Source organism: Callospermophilus lateralis, chromosome 2 (genome assembly GCF_048772815.1).
Source record: "Callospermophilus lateralis isolate mCalLat2 chromosome 2, mCalLat2.hap1, whole genome shotgun sequence".
In the NCBI taxonomy this organism is placed as follows: domain Eukaryota; kingdom Metazoa; phylum Chordata; class Mammalia; order Rodentia; family Sciuridae; genus Callospermophilus; species Callospermophilus lateralis.
Window position 1 is genome coordinate 7,971,039 of NC_135306.1, and position 22,381 is coordinate 7,993,419.

At 55.0% G+C, this 22,381-nt stretch overlaps 1 protein-coding gene across 3 annotated transcripts in view; it reads right to left on the reverse strand.

Moving 5' to 3' along the window:
- The window catches only part of Ralgps1 (Ral GEF with PH domain and SH3 binding motif 1), a 247,154-nt gene that overhangs the window by 16,286 nt on the left and 208,487 nt on the right, over window positions 1–22,381 (reverse strand). For all 3 annotated transcript variants that reach the window (XM_076845456.2, XM_076845460.2, XM_076845457.2), the window contains exons 11-14: window positions 20,766–20,833; window positions 10,709–10,835; window positions 9,427–9,581; window positions 7,145–7,196 (exon numbers count right to left, since the gene is read on the reverse strand). In XM_076845456.2, coding sequence (XP_076701571.1) covers window positions 7,145–7,196; window positions 9,427–9,581; window positions 10,709–10,835; window positions 20,766–20,833 — 402 coding nt within the window. The remainder of the gene's footprint in view (window positions 1–7,144; window positions 7,197–9,426; window positions 9,582–10,708; window positions 10,836–20,765; window positions 20,834–22,381) is intronic.

Genomic DNA, 22,381 nt, shown 5'->3' on the forward strand with positions numbered 1-22,381 from the left:
CCAGCTGGCCTGCTAGGCTGGCACCTCACAGCCAGGAGCCTAGGTCACAGCCAGACGGCCTGACCCCTTCCCTGCTCTGAAAAGACTTGTTATGTGGGTGTTCAGGGCAGAGCTGCAGGATGAGGGGGCAGTGGTATCTGGTAAACCACAGAAATCATGGGATTTCCCATGGGGGCTCCCACTCCAGAGCCACAGGCACCTTTCCTACCATCATTCTTGGGACATGTGGCTCAACACAATGTGTCCTCAGAAGGCCAGTTGGACTGTCTGCTCTCCAGAACAGAGCTGAGGGTGAGGGGTACAAGCAGGCAACTGAGGGGTGCATGGGAGGTTTTCTCTGGGGAAGATGCAGGCTGGAACCAGGGGAACTCCTTCGTCCCACAGGGCTGGAAAAATGACGATAATGTCATGCTGGTGATGATGGTGGTGGTGGTGGCAGCAATGGAATGGTGGGTCCAGGCGACATGCTCAGCAGTATTCGTTCCTTATCCCACGATCCTACAACACTGTGAGGTGGGCACTGGGATCCCTGCCTCACAGATAAGGAATCTGAGGCTCTGAGAGGAGGAGCCACTTGCCCAAGGTCACAACACAAAGAAGAGGAAGCATGGGCAGGCTGTTGAGGTGGCAGCAGCTGGGGCACTCAGACTGGCTAAGGCATTGTTTTCTAAGTAATGATTAGGCTGTAGTTATCACGAGGGTTAAAGCCTGAGCCCTTGCTGCCAGTCTAGGGAGCAGAGGAGTCGAGAGGAGCCTTGGATCAAGCCACTGTGAGGCCTCAGGAATCTTGGTCTTAGCAGAGGTAGGCTCCCCACCCCGTCTCAAGTGGGGAGGAGTGCACCAGAGTGGTGCACCCCCAGCAGGGCCCAGGTGCACTGCTCATCAACCATGTTGACCTCACAGGCAATCCCTAGATTGGAGGCCAGGCCCATCAGGCATGGCTCCTCCGGGCCACTGTCTAATGGTCTCCCTCACTGATAGGCAGGAAGTGCTACCCTGAACTCTGCTGGACCCTGGGACAGCCCTTTTTGCAGCACTTTTTGCAGGACACGTGCTCTCTGTGAGCCACCTGTCCTTCCTTCTCTGGGAGATGTCCCTATTCACTGGGTAGTTCCCTAGGAACCACACTGACTACATGTCTCCATTCCCTGGATAGCTGAAAGGACAGAACAACAGGCAAATCCAAGCCAGATTTTTCTCTGCTGGCAGTTAGGAACTAGATCAGAGAGGCTGGGCATCAGGTTCAGTGGCTGGGTGACGCTACCACACATAACCTGGGAGCTGTGAGCATCCATCCTCCCCTCTGTGCAGCGAGAAGTCTAGAAATCTGGTGTGCAGGGCCGGGGGGGACTAGAGCAGACAGGCAGAGGGGAGGATAGACAGGCAGGACAGTCCTGTTCACCTTCTAGGTACCAGCTATGCAGGAGTTGTGGTGCTAGACAGAGAAGCCATGGGCAGAGTTTTCTCAGCTTCTGTGAAGCAGCAGTTGGCCTGGCCTGGCCCAGCCTTGACTGCCCTAGCCAAGGACAGAGTCAAGTGTAAGCCTTTGGAACCAGGGGATCAGCAACTCCTGCCACTCCTCTCTCAGAGGAGCCTCACTTGCCAGGCTCTAGGATTGGGAGCTAAAGGGGTGAAGCAAGAGATGGCACCTTTGGTGGGAAACCAGTCAAGAATTTGGCAAATCACCCAACAGGGCTGTCATGCCAGGGGCTGGGCAGAGTAGCCTGATCCAAAGTCCAAGGATGAACCCAGGGAAACTGGACCTTGGGAAGGGCTAGCAGCAATGAGAGCTGGGATCCCAGGCCTTGGGCACAGGTGTGGGGCAGAGGGCATGAGGTCATTGTGAGTCACCTGAGCATGGCCACTCACACAGTTACGTGGCAGCTGAGGGGACCCCTCATTCCAGATCTTGGCCTAATTATTCTGAAATACTGCAAAGTATGGATCTGCAGAGGCATCTGTGTCCTGGAAAAACCAGGGCATTGTCCAGAGTCCTCTGACCCCAAGAAAGGAAATGTATATTTTTAAAACTGTGTGGGGTAGCCAGGCATGGTGGTGCATGCCTGTAATCTCTATGGCTCATGAGGCTGAGGCAGGAGGATCAAGAGTTCAAAGCCAGCCTCAGCAACACAGCAAGGTCCTAAGCAACTCAGTGAGATCTTGTCTCTAAATAAAATATAAAAAGGGCTGGGGATGTGGCTCAGTGGTTGAGTGCCCCTGGGTTCAAACCCTGATACCAAACCAAATCAATCCAAACAAAAAACTGTGGGGTAGCAGGTGTGGTAACCTGTTGCAGCCCTCCAGGACTCCACTCTCCATGTGTCTCCCTAAGGGTGGCAGGCAATTCTGTGAGCTAAGCTCATCAGGAAACCTCACACAGAGCATCTCTCACCCTCCTTGCTACCCCTAGTGATGCCAGGGTCAAGTGTCTGCAGCACCCTTTAGAGGGCCCTCCCCACGAGGCAGCACCACCCTGAAGACCAATAAGGGCTGGTGAAAACTTGACTTCATTCCAGTCTGCCCACCCACCTTGACTGAGATGCCACTGGGGGAGATTCTGCCCAGCCTTGGCCTGGGTGGCATGCTTGCTGGCAGAAGGCACCTATTTGGGGGAAGCTCTAGAAAGTCCCCTTTCATTTCTGCCATAGAGCACCCCCACTGCGTGCCATGCTTACTCTGCAGTTCCCAGCGCACAGCCAAGGAACTGAGGCTTAGAGGCCAGGGGGTCCCCGGGAGATGGAGAGCACAGGTGGCCCTGACCTCAGGCCCTGTCTCTAAATAAAATATAAAAATAAATATACATTAGGGACTCTAGAGAGCAAGACATGTCACAGAGCCCACCCATCCTGCATGAGACCTCTATTGGCCTCCTCAGAGCTCACAACCTCCTCAGGCCCCAGGACCCCCTTGAGGGCTCACCAAGGTCATCTTCACCAAATGCCCTTAGGCCTCTGTTAAGCCCATCACATCCTCCAGAAGTCACCCTAAACCTGCAACCAGTGCAGGGCCCCCTGGACACCGGCCCCACTGGATGGCCCCAGTGCTACAGTGGCCCCCGGCACATGGCTTCTTTAAGGCTCCATGAGCCCAGACTCCCTCCCTGCATATCCCCACCCCTGCTGGGAGGGAAGAGGACCCTCTGCTTCAGAGAAGCTGAGTGCTGCCCACTCCTGCCCTCTTCCCTGTCCCCCTAGAGGGGCTTCCTCTGGTAGCTGGGTCTCTGAGGGCACTTCTTCTCTCCTGGTTCTCCCTTTACCCTATTATGGCTCATCTCCCACCTGAGAAGCCCCTTCACCCCCGTGGGTCTCAGGAAATGGCTGCCGAGGGCTTTGTGGTGAACTCAAGGGACACACCTTCATATTTTGCTTCTTAAAACTGGTCTGAAATCATCTCTGATGATATCTTTAAAAAGCTAAGTGCTAATTATTTTTCTGAGTAGAAAAGAAAGATTTGGCCACTGTGGAAAATCTGGAGAATATCAGGTGAGACAAGGGACAAAAGTCTCTCAATAACTACAGCCCAGAGACAATTAAGATGAATGAGATGGTGCATGTTTGCACACACCCATGTGTGTGCATGACTCATTTTGTTCCTTTTTAAAAACAAACCTCTTTTAGGATAAGCTGCCCATGGGGACAATATTCTTGCTCTCACCTTAGTGCCAACACCTCCCCCTCCAGTCAGACACACAGCGCCTGCCCCACTGCCCGCCTGACTGTTCGGCCCTTTCCCTTCTTCACTTCCCTGAGCCTGAAGGGGGCTGGAGCCCAGCCCAGTGTGAGTCCCTGGCCCCACTCTCCAGCTCATTAGGCCCAGGTTGAAAATGTCTTTCAAGGACACCTCCCCACTCCACGGGGCTCTCATTCTACCTGTGGCCCCATGGATCAGGGCTGACTGGTATAGTCACAGAGAAAAGCGGCCCACCCTTGCCCTGCTCCCTAGTGACAAAGACCGTGGCTCAGGAACACCACCTGGCAGTCCTTCTGGGCCCTGAGGATAGGGACTGAGGGATGACCAACTGACCCCTGGCTACTGCTCCTCCCCAGCCCCACAGGCCCTTGACTTTGCTAGGGCTGACATGGATGAGGGGACACAGGGTGGGGAGCACAGAGGAGGTGTCTTTCGCTCCCTGTCTCCTTACTCCACAGTCCCAGCAAGAGCAGGTGCAGTGCCTCTACAGTGGTCCATGGCTCCCCAGGCACAGTGTGGGAGTTCTTGAAGCTGGACATTTCAGGAACACAGCGAAGTGTGGCCTGGCCTCTGACTGATACCGAGGACCACCTTTGAGCCCTTCACTGACAACATCCATGTGTGTAGACTTGAGGAAGGTAAATTCACAAGACCATGTCAAATGATCTCCCTTTTGGCAGACAATGGGAATTCTCCCGCTCACCTGTTTATGGTGGCATTAATGGTGATTTGGATGTACTTTTGAAGCTGTGTGTGGTAGGGGGTCTCTGGCTTGGGGCCTCTTTGCCTTTTACTTGGTACCTGGATCCATTTCTCTCCCTAGCCCAGGCCAAGTCTATCACCAGGCCTGGGGTGCTGGGGGACTTGGGAGCTGGTCAACTGAATGTCATGTTCCTGAATTTCAGAGTGACAGGTCAAAATGCTGCTCCCCTGCCCTAGCCAGACCCCTTCCTCTCTCTCACCTTGTTATTCTGAGTGGGCCAGAGTGGACACCCAGAGATCAACTCCTCTTTAAAGAGAAGGAACTTGCGGTCTGAGGAAAACTGGGAATGGAGGGAGGTCCTGCTAAGCACTGGCTGCCTGAAGATAAGCAGTAAAGGGACCCAGGTGGTGACACACAACTGTGAGGGTACAGCAACATGGAACAAGGATGTTCAAGCTGTGAGAGGAAACTCTTCCCCTGGAGCTCAGGTGCTCTCAAGGAAGCAGGAGCAGAGGATGGTACAAGGTACAAATAGGGACTGGTGGCCTGGCCACCAGGGCTGGAGAGTAGGAACGGCTGGCACCTGAATCATCAAGTTTGCATGAGGCTGGGACATCATAACTCCACTGGCATCTCCTGAAGCAAGTGAACTCCTGATCCCCACAGCCAGGAAGGTTTGGCCAAGAGCTAGGTCACAAGACAATGAGAAACAGGTCACCCTCCCTGCAGGGCAGTTTGAGGGCCCTGGAGGCAGGGCTGGGTATCTGTGTGGATACACAAGCTGGGAGCCAGTGCTCAGAGGAGATACCACCCAAAATGCACCTGCTATGGACATTCGATGGATAGTGACTGAGACGCTGTAAGATGCTGCAGCCCATAGCGCTCACCCCCCCGGCCAGGACCTGCACCTTCCTCCCTCCTAGCAGCTCTGTCTCTGCTCAATACCCCTCAGGGTGGCCCACCATCAGCAACCAGTGAGGGTTCTGGCAGGGAGTCGTTGCCTAAACAGCTACTAAATGAATAAATGAGTGGATGGAGGAATGAGCCAGTGAAGGAAGGAAGGAAGGAACTGGGAGGTTTCTGTGGTGCTATGCTGGACCTTGGCCCTGTGCCAGTTTCCTGTTTGCTGTCCTCCCATTGGCCTGTGTCTAGGGGAGATGCTGGCTTGTGTGTCATCCTGTTTATCAGGGTGTCCCCAGGAGTTTCTGACTGAGTCTGACTGTTCTGGAATATGCCTCTTGGCCCCAGGCTCTCCTTTCCAGTGGCCGGGGTGGGTTGCCTGAGCTCCCCAAACGGGAACAGAGCAAATGTCCCTCCAGGAGCCCTGTGGGGAAGGCAGAGAGAGAGCCTCTGAGTGTGCATGGCCTCCTCGCTCCCTCTCCCTGCCCCCATCTTGGGGCTCACAGACACACTGGGTGACACTGGGCCAGTCCCTATAGCTGTCACTGCCAGTCTTCAGGCTAGGTGGTGGGGCAATGAAGAGGGGGGTCCTCGATAGCAGGAGGGTATGGATTAGGGTCATCTCTGCCATTATCAGATGAGTGTGAAGCGGGCATGTCACCTCATCTCTCTGCATGCCCCATACAAATGGGGACAGCACACACGCTGCTGTGGGGAGCACTGAGGCTACGTGAGTCCACATATAGGTGGGGCCCAGAGGTGGCGGCACCTGGGGGAGTGCCAAGCACAGCTCCTGACCATGACAGCCCCTCTGCCTGGAGGAACAGTTGGATGGGAGCGACCTTCCCTCTGGTCACTTTATGATCATGGGGGCTCAGGCAACAGAAGCTTCAGCATCGGAAGCGGCGTGTGTGTAAGTTGTGTGCACTCACATATGTGTGTGTGGTGCAGTTGCCCACATACATGTGGAAGTATGTGAATGTGCATGTGTTTGTGCATGCACATGTGAGTGCACATGGACAAGTGTCTGAGCTGTGAGGATGGGCAGGGTGTGCAGATGCGGGTGGGAGTGTGACGGTGTGTGCAGATGTGAGGACACTGAGGAGAACTCTGTGGCAAAGCCCCTGGATGCTGGTGGGGGACCCACCATGAAGGACAGTGAAGGCCTACCTCTCTGGGACATTCTTCATCACTGGATTTCCTCCTGCTTGTCCTCAGACCTTGTGTCACCAAGGTGACTTTCACCTTCAGCAGCACTGCAGACACCCATTAACAGCCAGAGCCCTGTGCTGGCCCAGGAAGCCTGGGTGTGTGGATCATGTGGGTGATCTCCTGAGTGGGAGGCTGGACACCCCGGCAGACAGGCTCTGCACAGGAAGCCAAACCATGTTCCAAGGGAGCCAAGAGGGTGCGTGGCAGGGGTGGCCTCTTCACTGTCACCAGTGCCCAGTAGGGTGGTATTCAGTAAATGCCAGGCCCAGGGTCCGAGGACGTGTGGGTGCAATACTCTTAGAGTCCACCAGGCGGAGCCACGAGCCCATCTCAAGACTAATCACTTCTCCAGCTTCCAGTTTCAAGAGCTCGCATCGCAGACCTGGTCTGCTGTGGGTCTCCTGTGGCTGGGCTGCAAGAAGTGCTCCTGGGCTGACTCCAGGACCAGAGGAGGAGTGGCGCTACACAGCGTGCGGGGGGTCAGGACCTCCACACACTCCTGCTCATTCCAGCTGATGAGCCACAGGCCACCCAGCAGAGGCACAGCAGTGGGGCAGGGCTGTCCCTGCCAGAGCCTGTCTCCAGCTCCCTGGGGCCTGAGGTGGGATAGGAGGGAGGCTGTGCTGAGGCCACACTCACCTTTCCAGCCCTGAAGACATCTCTTCACTAAACTCTGAGCTCTCACTACTGCCTGGAAAAGGAACACAGATGAGTGAGTGCAGTGGCCTCGCAGAGAGGGGGCTGTCTCCCAGATCCCTGGGCACAGGCCCCTGAGCTCGCCATGGCTTCCAGTCTGTGGGCAACAACCTGATGTGAGTTTTTGTTGCTATTTTTGGCTCTGATCTAGGAGGGCTGAAAGAACCATCCTGTCCCACTGTTCCCCAGGCGGGGCTTCCGCCGCCTTCCCACTGCCTGCCCTCAGGCCTCCCTACTGGTTCAGTGGACGCAGGGCTGGCACACCCTTACCTCACAGAGGCCATGTGAGCACTTCTACCTGCAAGGTCAGGGCTGAACTAGATGCTAGTCAGGGTGACTGACTCACATTGGCCTGAAGTCTAGAGGGAGTGCCCCTGCCGACCCCTGGCTATGGAGACAGAGACAAGGTCTGGTCTGTGCCCCTGTACCATGCTTGTCCTCCCTGTGGGCCTGGACCTGGGTCTGACTGGGACACCCTGCTTCTGTACAGACCACGGGAGCCTCTCCAAGGAGAGATTTTTTTTCCTGTCACTCAAGCATCCACACATCATGCTCTGTACTTTCTCAGACTTCAGATGCTCTGAGGGTCGAGCTCTTTGCCTGAAAGAGCACCTAGCCAAGCAGCCGGAAGGAGCAAGGAAGAGTCCTTGGCTCTCATGTGGAGGGTGGAAAGATGGACAAGCCTGCTCCAAGCAGGGCACGTGCACACGTGGCCACTTACTCAGGGACTTTCAGCCCCAAACAAAAAAACCATTTTGAGTTCCCTGACTTGAGGAGCCAGAACCAAACGACCTCGTGATCTCCCACTGGACGCTGGACAGCACAGCACCTCACTCATCTTCTGCCTCAGGAAGAGCAGGCCTGTGCTCAGGCACCGCTCCGACAGTTTCCTGGATGTCAAACAGCTGTTCTGGGCCCAGCTGAATACTCTTGGGCCTGCATTTGCCAGAGCGTGCTCCTCAGAACCCCTCTCCTGCCATACACTTCAAGGAAAAGGGGTCCATGAGTGGAGTCTGGGAACCCATAGGCTCTGAGGGGTCCCTGTGAGGGGTCACAATGCTGATGAGCACAGTAAGATCCCTGGAAGAGCCTGCTCGCCTTGTTTAACTGGTCTTTCCTGGAACATGGCCAGAAACCTTCTTCCAAGGCACACCTGTGAGCGGGGATGCACTGTCCTGTGCTCTCCTCCATCCCTGCCTGTTTCCAAACAGGAGGACCTCCTCCAATGACAAGAGGCAGACACAGCTTGCTTGTCACAGGCTTCTGGGGATGGGAAGCAGCTGCCCCCTGGACTGACCCGGCCGCAACCTGAGACTGCCCTAATTCCCGAGTTCGCGGGACGCAAGAGTCCTGCCTGGGTTTCCTGTTGCCTCCTCTTGCTCCTGGCCCACTGTCCTATAGTCTTTGCCAGATCAACTCTCTGTCCCACCAGACCTGAGAGAACTCCCTGATAAGGGAAGCAGACAGACACACAGATACACTGGCCACAGAAGCACAGGCAAGCACAGGCACACTGAAAGGCAAGGGCCATTGGAGAGGGCACTGGTCTGCTGGCAGTAATGACAAGGGGCGTCCACCTTGCCTTCAGCTAACCTGGGCACCAGGAGGATGGATCTGTGACTAGAGCTCAAGGCTGGCCTCAGCCCTACTTCTGTGTCCCCTGCCCCGACACAGAATCAGCAGTACGATTTCTGTCCCCTCCATTGATATGAGCACCATCTCTGACTGATGCTCAGTGGTGCAATCTCATCCCTGAAGACCACATTTTTGTCCTCCTTCATTTGGTTTCTCAGCATAAAGAGAAGTACCCAACTGACAACCCAGTGGCCCATCCAGCTGCCACCCCAAGCAGCTTGCTTTTCTTTGCCCTGCAGTGTCCCAACTGTAGCTCTTCCTGGGACACAAGTGCTACGGCAGCAGCAGCCAGGCTTTGGGCGTTGACAAGGACTCAAGCATGTGTTCAGCTGCTTCTTCTACCTGCCCACCACACTCAGGGCTACTAACAGCAGGAGGACACTGGGGCTCTTCCTGAAGCCCTGGAGGCTAGGAAGTGGAGGCTTCCTGGCTCCAGGGGATTTCTGCAGGGAGCCACCTCTGGAAGGGTGAGGGGCATTGGGTTCCCTGGAGCAAGGTGCTACTGGGCGTGGCACAGTGACATAGACAGACACAGAGCACACGCCGGGCCTGTGGCCCCCTGCTTGTGATGTGCAGGCTGGAGCGCTTACCTAGGGAGAGTCCATTGGTGACGGCGGAGGAGGTGAGGGTGAGGCCCTTGCGGGGGCTGCGGGACTCTAGGACACTGTCGTCCAGAAGGTGCCTGGCTTTCTCCGATGGAAATGTCGCACTTTTACTCTCAACTACACTCAACTGACACATCATACTGGAAATGGAAAGGAACAAAGAAGGCAAAGCTCCTTATCTGCAGGGTAATGGTGGCTGCACCTGCTCTGGGGGCGGGAGTCCAGAGTGCAGCCGCAGGAATAGGCTCTGCCCAGAGCTGCGGACAGTCCGGCCCTGCCCTCTCATGGCATGAACTTGGGCAAGTCACATCCTTTTCCAGAGCCTCAGTTTCTCCATCCATCTACGGCGACTAACACTGCTTGCCCTGCCTGTCTCTCAGGATTAAGATGAGGCTTGTGAGCGATGAGGCCACGTGAGGGAGGCGCAGTGGGCGTGGCCAGCATGGCTGATCTGGAGTTACCAGCACCTAGCCCGGTCCTGGCTCCAACACTTCCTCACCATTGCAAGGAACATCACCTTGTGACCCTCACTGGACTTATTCTTACAGCATGCATAATAATAGCAGAGGCCTGTGTGGCTCTCAGTGACCTCGGCCTCACAGGTGTGTGGCAGAGCATCTATGGAGGGGAAGGAAACGCCAGGTACCCAGAGAGCGACCCTCTCCTCCCTCAGCCCCGGAGCTCCTCCAGGCTGGGCTGGGACCGAGCCTTAGTGATAGAAGGAAGGAATGTAAGGAGGACTGAAGGTGGGCGGGTGGGAAGGAGGAGATGGGAAGAAAGCAGGCAGGAGAGAGGGAGGGAGGGAAGGATGGACCCATCTGACCAGGAGTCTGTGCCCAATGCCCAGGGGACACACGCATGACTGTTCCCAGTCATGCTGAGGACCTACACGTCCCCCAGCTGTCGGCCTCATAGGACAGTGAAGAAGATGCTATGAGGACAGAAAACTGCTCTGAGGACAGTCGCTGGTGTCGGCCTAAGTGAGTTGATGACTTCGGGCATGTTCTCTGGAATCCCACCATTGCTCCTCTGTCCTTTCTCCATTAGCCCAGAGTCTGGGACCCCTGTGAATGGCACACAGACCGTGCCACCAGGGGCTCTTTCTGAACCCACACCAACCTCAGGAGAGTGGGCTGGCCACAGACCCAAAACCCCCAGGATGGGGTGGGGAGAAGCCCATTGGGCAGGGCTCTCCCAGCATTCCTGCAGCCATGCCTGCCAATGCAGGCCAGTCTGAAGGCCAGGGGAGGGCTATGCAGTCACCCACTTGTTGCCCAGGCTGTGGCTCTTCCTGTGTCTGGGGACCGGTGGCGTGGGCAGGCTGCCGGCCACAGACGCATCAGGACAGGTGGGCCTCCGGCGGAACCTCGCTGAACTGGAGCCTGTAGAGGGGCCTGTGAACAGAGCAGAGGGAGGGCAATGGGAGTGGGTGGGGTGGTGGCTCAGGGATGGGAAAGCCAGGTTTGGGGTAAGGCCCTTGCCTGGCTGTCCACATGCACTTAGGCCTTATAGCTCCTACTGGTCAGATGCTGACTTTTCCCTCCCAATGTCATTGACTTCCAAGGCTGATAACCCACTGCCAGGATGGCCTGGGTCCCCCTGGGCACAGGGCCCACTGGATATCTGATGTCTCAATTCCTGCTTCCAGGTGGCATCTGACAGACCAATCCATAAAAATGGAACTAGGGGGGGCATGACCCTAAAGCAAAGGTTCTTGGCCTTGACTCTGCAGAGCCAGAGGGGTCTAGGGAAGGCCTGTTAGTTGCAGGGACTGAAACTACATCTAAGCTTCTGTGCATTTTATTGGCAAGGGGATCCAGCTGGTAGGATGGATCTTTAAGGCTTTCGTTCTTAACCAGGGAATGTGTCAGAACCACCTGGAGAGTGTGGGCTGTCCCAGAGGGCCTTGTGTTCTGCTTAAGCTCTGCAGTTGATCCCGAGGCACCCCTGGGGAAGACCCTCTGCTTTAAATGCTGGGACCCAGGCAGGCTCTGTGTGGGGGAAACAACTCGTGCAATTACTCCAAAGAGGAAGAAGAATGAAAACCATCCTGCTGTGTTTTGCTTTTGCAGTTTTGCTGGAGAAGAATCCAGAGGGTGGAACTGCCTTGTTTATCAGCAGCCGTGTGAGGATTACAGTCCCACTGCCTGAGTCACTCAGCTCCCACCCTGGTGCACAAAAATGGTTTCTAAAGGTCAGGCTGCACTGCTCCTCCCTCTGAGGTTTAAGTGGAAGCTTAGCGGCCCTGGAATGGAGCAGAAATGATAACGATGCTAACTGATTTGGCGCTGTAACCTGGTGCAGTGCTGGGTGCCAGTCTGCCATGCTGCAGGTGGGCACACTGAGCAGACCAGAAGGTGGGACTTCCAGAGCTGCCACACAGGGAGAGACTGTATGAGGGATCTGGGGAGCAGGTGACACTTCTCCAGGAAATCTGGAATGGGTAAGCCCAGTCACTGCACTTAGGAAGGAAGGGGGAGGGCCTGGTGCCCACTGTGCACTAATGAGCTGGCATTGTCCATGTCCTGGCTCGCAGACTCGCTGACTTCTCTGAAGTAGGTTCTTTTGTCATCACCACTTTAGAGGGAAGATCAGAGGCACACCAGGGCCACAGGCTGGAGGGTGCTGCAGCCTCCGCTGGTTGCCCAAGGCCTGCCCACTCTTGCCTGGCTTCTTCTCACTGGGTCCTGCTGTGCACAGGGCCCCACTGACTGGGCAGCCCCATTGGCTGTCTGATGTACCAATTCCTGCTTCAGGTGGCATCTTGAGAACAGAATCTGATGGACCACAGAATCTATGTAACAACAGAACCACAATAACCTCTGCATGTAGTTCCTGCTTGCTGGCTGGCTTCCCACTTTGAGTTCTCCAGAACTCTGGACCTGCTTCCGCCTCTTCTACTCAACTCTCTACCCTCCGTCCAGGACTAGGCCCAGATGTGCCCCCTCCCCTCTCTGCTCTGGAGTCTTGGGAGGCATGCCTGGCCTCAGATGCCCCTCAACCAGCTGGGGAGGGTGGGCGGGGGCCCCAGCGGAAGAGCCCGTAGCCTCCTGGGCCAGTGTCAGAGCTGATCTGCTCTCCCAGCATTGGGTTTCGGCCACTCCCCCGCCCCCTGCATTGTTGACCAATAGCCTGAGTCTGACATGGAACCAGAAGAATTTCCATCCAGCTGGGACCCAGATGGGGGGTGCTTTCTGCCAGTAAGTGACACCCTCTGCTACTGAAAGGCCTCACGTTCCTGCCCCACCAAGCCTGGGGTGGCCCCCACGTGACAGTGCCAGGGACACTTGTCTTCTGGTGCTGTTGTAGATCTGGGCAGCTGGCAAGTTTGCTTGCCCTGTCCTCGGGCAGGGGAAGGGGCAGGATGGGAGTGGTGATAATGAGCTGGGGTTCTGCACTTTATAGCAGAGTGCAGTCCCCACTGCCCAGCCTGATATGGCACGGATGGCTGGAAAAACTGACCATGTGGCTTGACTATCTCAGAGGATTGCTCTATTTTTCCTCAGCATAATTTTTCCATGAATAATCTTTAAAGCTCTTTAAGTGGCTGTTTCTTTAGCAGTTTTATTGGAACATATGAGAACTGACAGTCTCTGTGGGGAACGAGATATTATGTGTTGAAGAAAAAGATCTGGTTTTCATTACATTTCTCTCAAGAAACCAAAACACTGTCCAAAAGACCACTCATTGATTAGAAGAGAAAAAAACCACAGGGCCTTCTAATAATGGCCTTGGAGTGGTTGGGGTAAAGGATAATGAACACTGATGACAAAGGACTTGGGATCCGGAGGTGGCCAGGCCTGGACTCCCACCTGTATCTACACTTCAGGCTGAGCAAGGGTCTTGGGCAAGTCACCTCACCCCTCTGAGCCCTCAGGCTACATCTACAAAACAGGAATGGTGATCCTGTGCCCGCAGCCTCCCCGGGAGGGGTCAACCACACAGTAACCTGCCTTCTGCTCCCATAGATGTTTACTGCTCCCTGACCTAGGGGCTGCCTCTGGGCCAAGCACCAGAGCTACAAAATGGATTAGAAAGATGATGTTCTGCTTTTATGGGATTGGGAGTCAAGTGTGGGAGAGGTAACTGAACCCAGGAGAGACTCCTGATTTGACAGGAGAATGAGAATCATCAGTGCAGCAGGAGCATCATCTGTACCAGGAATGAAACACCACCACCATCATGGCGACGGTGTTAAATGCTAACATTCACTGAGCACTCCTGAGGTTCCCGAACCCAAGATAAATGCTTGGTTCACAGCATCTATTTATTGCAACAGCACTGTCATGCAGGTACTATTGTTACCTCAATTTGACAACGTGGAATCTGAGGGTCAGAGGGTTCAATAACCTGCCCAGTTGAGCAGCTGGCGAGTGGGAGAGCTCGGCTGCTGCATTTGAGAACCCAGAGGGAGGACCAGAGAATACTGGAAAATCTAACATCCCAGCTGTTGCAAGAAGAGCTCCAGCGTGAGCAGCCACGGAGGCAGAAGGAGCTGCGTGTGCAGACTCAGGTGACGGCAGGCTCCAAGGAGCCTGGAGATTCCCCAGGGGAAGGTGCTCTGGCGCCCTCAGACTCCCACCCTAGGAAGCCCCTGCTGGCTGGAGAGCAACTGGATGTGGCCAACTTGAGGCTGCAGGTGGGGTGGAGAGGTGTGGCTGAGAGGTATCCAGGAGGCGGCCAGATAGAGATGTAGAGGGAGGGAACCTGGAGTTACCCTCCTGGAGTGGTGCCCTGCACTCAGGGGGAGGTTTGAGGGATAGTGAGCAGGCCGTGTGGGGCTGGTGTCTGGAGGCCACTGGCTGGTCTCACATGGCTGCTGAGGAGGGCCTGCTCTGGGCTGGGGAACCTCTTTCCCACGGATTTCAGGCTGCCTCCGAGTGCTACCCTGGGCCAGCGCTGTCCTATTCCAGTCTGCTTGAGGGGCGCCTTCCAAGTCTTGCACATTGGGAATTAATGGGAGGCAGCTGTGACAGAAAGGAAACTACTTAACTTGGAGTCACAAGACTTGGGTTCCAGTCCCGCCTGAGTGACCCATCTGAATGGGAGGCTCTTCCAAAGCGTGTCTTTCCTCAGTGGAGGAGGAACGACCATGTGCCATTGGGAGCTCCTGCCAGCACCGTCCTGGCTTCTGGTGTGCAGGGCGGACTTCTGCCCAAGTGAAGGTTCAGTGTCCTCTGTTTCCTGCTTGCCTGAGTAGATAGTCCTGTTCCCAGACTGAGAACTTGGGCCCTTCTGGGTCTGCCGGAGCTCCGTGGCTCTTAGGGATGCTGGACCTCTTACACAGAAAGTCTCTGAGTGGGTGGGCTGGGGTTGTGGCTCAGTGGTAGAGCCCTCGCCTAGCACATGCAAGGCCCTGGGTTTCATCCTCAGCACCACATAAAAATAAATAAAATACAGGTATTGTGCCCATCTATAACTAAAAAATAAATATTAACCAAAAAGAAAAAAAGAAAGTCTCTGAGTGGGTTTCATGGAGAGGTCTGGGAACTGATCACACACATTTACTTCCACATACATTTTGTGTTTCTCAAACATGCAGCTCTCTCAGGTCCTTGCTGCAAGCCAAGATCAAGCTTATATACCACACAGAAGGCCACTTCATTTCCTCTTGAAAACAGCATCCAATCACCCCTTGACTGGGCGTTGTGTCCTGCTCTCTGCACAGACAGAAGGTGCAGACTCCCAGGCCACAGGGAGCCAGGGAAGCCTGGTACCTGTGAGCCCCTAGCAGGACAGTGAGACTGGGCAAAGTGGGCTTGAGTCTTGGCCCCTTTGTTTTTTGTTTTTTTTTTTTTGGTGCTGGGGATTGAACTCAGGGGCACTCGACCACTGAGCCACATCTCCAGCCCTATTTTGGATTTTATTTAGAGGCAGGGTTGCACTGAATTGCTTAGCACCTCATGGTTGCTGAGGCTGGCTTTGAACTCACGATTCTCCTGCCTCAGTCTCCCTAGCCGCTGGGATTATAGGCATGTGCCACTGCGCCTGGCTTGGTTCTTCTTCTTGACGTTGACATGACCAACTCCCAGCCCGTGAGCTCCTTGTGTGGAAGCCCTCCGCCATTCTGAAGACAGAAAAGGTTTCCAGAGGGAGGAGCCTCTGGAGGGAGGCAGGCCCTACCCCATCCCTGGGCTGCTCTCTTCTTCATCAAGCAGAACTTGGGGTTGCCAACAGACCACTTGGGACCCAAAATGTCTCCTCCTGGTGGGAGACCTAGGGGGCTCCCAGTGCCTTATCAGGCCTGAGGATGCCATTATGGCCACAGCCAGAGGACAGCAGTGGCCACAGGAGGGCTAGCTGTGTGCTCAGGTCAGTCTGGGAGGGTAGGCCTCCTGTGCACCAGGGGGCCCTGTGAGGAGAGTTGGCATGACATCGAGGGCAAGTAAGAAGTGATGGTGGGGATCTGCTCGGAGGGGACACAGAAGTGGCTGCAGGGGTCCCTTGAAAGGGGATATGCATGTCTCTTGGTCAGGGAAGGCAGAGTCTTTAGAACACTATGCCAGTTCCCAGGAGAGGGACAGGTGAACTGACCACTACCTGGAAGTCACAGCGCCCTACAGCAATAGCATCCACTGCTCTGTGTCCCATCCTAGGCTAGTCAGCAAGTAGAGGAACACAGGGAAAGGAAGCCACACTGCTGCTCTCTTGCCACAAGCACCCAGGCCTGAAGAACCCCGTCAGGGCAGGGAAAAGAGTGCCAGTTAGGTATAGAGTTCTGATTCTAGTATCTGAGGACCAGTGGAGACAGTGGCTGGCTCCAAGTGCCTATAGGAGATGCAGGGATGTGCCAGGCGGTTTCCTGGGTAGGTGCTTTTTTTTTTTTGTGTACTGCACAGGTGCACCGGGCAACAGGGACAGAGTCCTAAGTGCTCCGGGGCCCTCACTCACACCCTGCTTTTCCCATGTTAGATACAAGTGACACACCTATCCAGGCTCCTAGGCTCAGCAATCGGCTTTGCCACTTCTTTGACGTGTGAGGGTGGGTAAGCCCCTGGCATCCTCACCTACAGGATGGCCCACATCACAGGGAGGTGTCAGGGGCACTGAGTGAGCACATAGCAGTGATTGGGAGGACAGGGACGGGGCAGCAGCTCCGTTTTCCTCCTGTGAATTAGCTGGGGTGCTCTCAACAGAGTGCATTACTGCTGCCTGAGTGGTAGGGTCTCCTTCCGCTCTCCTTAGGCCTGAGCAGGCCTTGTGGCTGCTCTGACTCACAGAGTGAGGCTGGGTCATGAAGACTCTGCCATGCAAGCTTCCTTCATGCCCTCCTAGGACATTCATTCTGGGGACAGCCAGCTGGCCCCAGCTTTGGAGTCTGATGACTTAGAGGCTGCCATACTGTGAGGAAGCCCAGCTGCTATGGAGTGGCCCTAAGTATGTGTTCTGCCACTGCTGCAGCCCCAGCCCAGCAAGCACCAGGCATCTGAGTCATGATATCTCCAGGTGTCTTCAACCCCAGTCTGACTTTCTGAACCATGGATGTGTATTTGTCATAAAATGTTTGTTTTGTGACCCTGGCTTCTGGGGGACATGGCTGATAAGTACCTGAGTAGGAGCTGGGTGAGGGCCATGGGCCCCTGTGCAGTGCTGGCAGGCCTTCATTGGAGCCTACCTGGGAGGGCTGAGAGCACTCCCGTGAGGCAGAGTGTGCAAGCGCCATGCGTGGGCTTCCCAGCACCTCCTCAGAGACTCCCCTAGTGACCCTGTGGTGAGAGACTGTAGTGTGAAGCATTCCTGTTCCCAGGAAAACCAAGGCTCAGAGAGATTAAGCCAACTGCCAGGGGTCCTACAGTCCTCAGGGGCTTGAGTTAAGCTCTGAACCTCGGTCTGGCTGGCCCTAGTACAGGGCTTAGTACCAGGTGATAAAACCAGGAGACAGAAAGGTGCATCAGAGAGCAGTCCTGAAGTGCAAGTGCAGACTGTGGAGGCCAAGGCCAAGGCCAAGGCCAAGGCTACCCTGAACTCTAGTCCGAGGACAAGTGCCCTTTGGGAAAGCCATGCAGAGGTGGGGCCAATCTGGAAATGTCCTAATCAGTTCCAAAACCATGAAATGTGCCTTGCCCTCTCTTAGGGTGAGTGTTCTGCGTGAGTTTTTCTCTCTAGGAAAGTAGTAGTTCATTTATGTAAGCTAAACATTACATGAGGGGGAGCAGGGGTTTGAAGATGTGGCATTCCTGGCCTTTTTTCCTCCACAGACCTGGAAACCGAGGTTTCTTCATCTCCTTTCTCACAGCCTATTTGTTGGAAGTGCATGGCCATTCCCCAGGGGTGGAAAGTGGGGGACAGCCCTCTCTGGGGTCTAGGGCCATCCAAGGAGCCAAAGGAAGGCTACAGCTTAGAGACCACTTTTGATTATAATTAAGCTTCTGGAGAGGCTGCGACTGTGGCTGCTATCAATGCCTGGGTCAAGGCCTCCCAGACCCCGAGGCAGAGGAGCTGGCTAGAAAAGGATTAGAGCGTGCCCCATCCCGCTGCTGGCCATCTTGGCCTGCTCACACTGGCCTTCGTTTGATTATGAACCTGCCAGTTCTTGCCCTTGATTTTGCTGCCTATCTTCCCCACCACATGTGAGTGCTAGGGGTCAGGGTCTTGCCTTGCTCTTGCTGGGCAATTGGCCCATAGCATGTCTGAATGAATGCACGAGAACATCTGGGGGCCTTTCCTTGGCAGGTGTGGGGATGTCTGACTGCTGGAAAGAGCCCCAATGGAGCCTAACCCCCCTCCTGAGTAACGAAGGGAGGCTACGTTCCTCCCATTCCTGGGACTGCATGAGGCACATTCCAGTTCCTGAGTCTGGTCAGGCTCCTGCCACGCGGCTCAGTCTAACTGCCAGACCCAGAGAGGCCTCCCTGGAGCTACCTTTCTGGTCCTTGCCTCTGGGGGACCCCTATCTGCCCCTGGCTATAGCAGCACACTCCTCTCTGTTCTCTGAGGTGGCGAGGGGGGAGTTTGGGCCACTGAGCGTTCTTCAGCCTTCAGACACTCCCCAGCCCTCTGGTGATCAATGCAAACCTTCACATCCTGCTTCCAGGGCTTAAGCCAGGGATTTGGAAGACGGGTGGAAAACACTCCTGTGTGCCGGCTCCCTGCACTGAGTAGAAACTTGCCAGCATCAGCACTTCCCTGGAAGGCTATGCAAAATCAGTGGTCAGCCCATGCTGGAGCTGCCACCAAGACTGGGTGCCAGGAGCTCCAGGGCTGGGCTGAGGGGTAAGGCAGGTGACTAAGGCATTTACCCAGGGCCCCTCTGTGCTGGGCTGGTGGAGTTCCACACTGGGCCCTCCTTCAGGGGGCTTTTAGTCTGGTGAGGAAAATAGACATGGGACAAAGGAGCCCAGGGATGACTGGAGGGACATTTAGTGCAGGAGAGGTAGAGTTCTGGCAGGAGGGTGCAGCATGGGGCTGGGGTCAGTCATAAGGATTCTAGCCTTTGCAGGTCACAGGGGCTCTGTCCACCCACTCATCTCTGCCATTGAAAGCAGACAGGCAATCTGTCTGGGGGTGGGTGTGGCTGTGCATCCTCCTATGCAAAAATCAGGGTGGGCCAGCTTTGGCCCACAGCTTGCTGGCCCTTGTGAGATGGCACCTGACCTGGTGGGGGTGGAAGCTGAGGAGGCCTCCCTGAGGCAGTGCCAATTAGCTAAAAGCTGAAGGCTGATTCAGTGACAGGCAGAATCTTGGTGTTGACAACCACAGCACCAATGACAAAGCTGCACCTGTGGGTCTGGTGTGTCAGGCTCTGCAATGCTTCACACATATCACCTCAGAAAGTCCCCATGACAGCCCAATGAGGGACGAGTATGTCAGGCCTACTTTTCAGATGGAGTGTGGGTTATAGAGCATCTCAGAGGAAAAAGTTGTCTGGGGGAGTATTCTAGAACAGGGGGCAGGTGGAGACCAGCCCAGCCCCAAGAGCTTTCCCTTGGACACATTTGCCAGGGTCCATTTGTCATGGGAAGGCAGTGAGCTTGGAAGATGTTTTAATGGTGGGCTCAAGGAAGCCCCATGAGCTCCATGAAAATCAAGCCATGGCCAACAGTGACTTGAGTACCTTGAGGTGTAGACAAGAGCATCTCCCAAGCTCTGAGGAGCAACCATATTGCCCTCTGCCAAGTTATCAGAGGACCAGGGTGCTAGGGTATGGTCCAGTTGGCAGGATGGAGTTCACAGAAACTGGGAGACAGGGAGCTGGGAATGCAGCCCAGGGACAGGGCAGAGGCCTTGCAGGGTGGGGCTTGCAGAAGGCTGCAGTACTGCCCAGCCCTGCCACCCCATGGCTCTGACATGGGAGCGTGGAGATGGTGGTTTGAGTAGGTCCAAGGCTGGAGGGGGCATGGCAACGGCTTGCCACCCCTTCCCAAATAGGCACTGCATGTCAAACTACACTGGATGCCTTCCAAACATGGTCCTGGTCTGACATTCTAACATTCCTGGGATGATGGTTTTAGTATCCCATTTTATAGGTAAGGAATTGAAACCCAGAGGGGTAAAGTCACGTATGTAAGACTGCAGTGGTCTAAATCACAGGTTAGTGTGATCCAGAGCTCAAACTAGGAGAAATGCTGCTGGAGATCAGTCCTGGTCACTGAGAGCTGGCTGGACTGTGACTAAAAGGTAACATGATGAAAATGACAGTGAAGCCGCCAACACCAGGGGCATTGTCACAATGCACTGACACAGGCAGAGCACTTTATGGGCCTGACTTATCAGGAATTACGACAGCTCTACAAGAGTGTGCCATCTTAGCGCCACTTTGTGGGGGAGATCACTGAAGACCAGAGAAGCCACATGTCAAGCTGGGAAAGGTGGGGCTGGGGCTTGATGCAGAGCCTGGGAGCTCATCACCAGGAATGTGTGTGCACACACATGCGCGCTCCCTAACAGGGGAATAAATCCAATGCTCCTGGGAGGATGAGCCACCTGGACATGGTGACACCCAAACCCTAGGCATCCAGGGCACCCCTGAGGGGCACATAACCCAACCCCTGGCCCACATGCCCCAAAGATAAAGGTCTAGGTGCCCTGGAGAAGATCCTGGGTTTTTCTGTTCCTCATGCACACTTCCAACTTGGGGCTCTGTTTTTCCCTGTTTTGGGGCTGTTCACTCCCAGGGTCCTCCAGGGAGCCTCTGCACAGGGGTGTCCCTCAGGGGTCCCATGTGATCAGGAGCCTGGCAAGTTGGCATGGGAGACCGAGTGGGGACAGTTGAGTCTGCCACACTCCAAACTCAGCTGTGCCCTTTGGCTCCACAGGCAAAGGCCAACCCAGCAGCCACCTTTAGTCCATGAGGGCTCTGATCCCACCTGAGGTGGCTACGATACCTGCAAGATCTTCCTTGGATGAAACTAGTCTTGGAGAGCTGCTTCCTGGTTCAATTCTGAGTGACAGTCTGAAACACAGATTTTCACAAAATCAGATGGGCCTCTGTTCTCCGAGGGAGAACAGAGCAAGTGTGCATTTGGGGTTGGGATATGGGATGTCTGTGAAGGGCCAAGTAGCCACAGGACCCAGGAACACTGTGAGAGCTGCTCCCGATCACAGCTGCATACATTTTATAAATGAGGACACTGGGGGCAGTGGGACTAAGGAGCTTCCTTTCCCAAATTCACAGGGCCAGCAGTGCAGAGCAGAGCAGGGATGCTCTGACACACATGAAGGCTCTATGGGTCACAACTGGCAACCTGGGGTAGCTCTTTCTGGAGTGGATGGAGACAGTCCCCAATGAGGTGAAGGAAACCTTGAGCCCACTACCAAACTGACTGCAGGCTTCCTGTCTCCAGAGAGCTGGCAGCTCCAGCTCCCCAGGCTACAGAGTCGGGGAGATCTGGGAACCCTGGGCCTCCCAGCCAGAACCAGAAGGAGGGGAACCAGCCCCTCTCTGCACATAGGAGGAGGGCCAGGTGCCCCCTGCTATAGCAGAGGATGGAACACCCAGACAGCCTCCTGAATGGAAGCAAGAAGAAAAGAAATGGCCTGGCAGCCTGCAGACCTCCCCCTCACAAAGAAGGAAAGAGAAGGGAGACAGCGCTGCCCGGGCCTGACCCAGCACCACAGGAAATCCCCTCAGGTGCTCTCAATGCGGGGAAGACTTACTAAAAAGATGGCTGAACACAACAAAATCTGAAAAATGAGAGGATGAAACAAAGGAACAAGAGACTGTGGACTGAGAGGACTAAATGGAAGATTGGAATGAGAACGAGCCGGCCCAACACCTCAGTGGAAACAGATCACCTGGGGACACTGAGCACTGGGGAGGAGCTCGCAGCCCTTAGAGAGGGGCTCAGGATGAGGAGGGCAGAGAACACGCAACACATGGCACCCTGAACGACAGAAGCCAGGAAATGGCCAGGATGAGAAAGTCCATCAGAGCAGAGAAACCCTGTGTGGCTCTGAGGCTGTACCCTATAGGGCTTTGAAACTTCACAGAGCTCTTCACCCCCAGGCAGACAAAACAACAGACTTACTTGAGACTTCTCTACAGCACCACCCAAAGCCAGGAGGCAATGCACAGGGTCTACAGGCCTGGGGGAAAGCAGAGCCCCAGCCCACGCAGACATTTCCATGGAGAACTCAGGGAGTGCAGGACCCATGAGGGCGGGGAGGGGCCTGCTTCCTGATGAAATTCAGCTATGTAAGGGAGTGTTTTGAAAATAAAGACTCCAGGAACTGAGATGCTGTGGGGGAACAACAGGTGGTAAGAACTGAATCCACTTAAAAACATGAAACAGTAGGAATTGTGATTCCTGAACATGATGTTTATGTTATAAACTTGAACTACGTTGTCCAATAATAACACAACTAACAAAAATCTGGAAGGTGGTGGAGTGAAGGAGCGGGGTAGTGCTCATAGTTTCAGCTTTCAAAACTGGTGCCAACTGATACCGGACCCAGTAGAAACCTAGATACAAGGAAACTCACTGACTCAGGCCTCTTCATG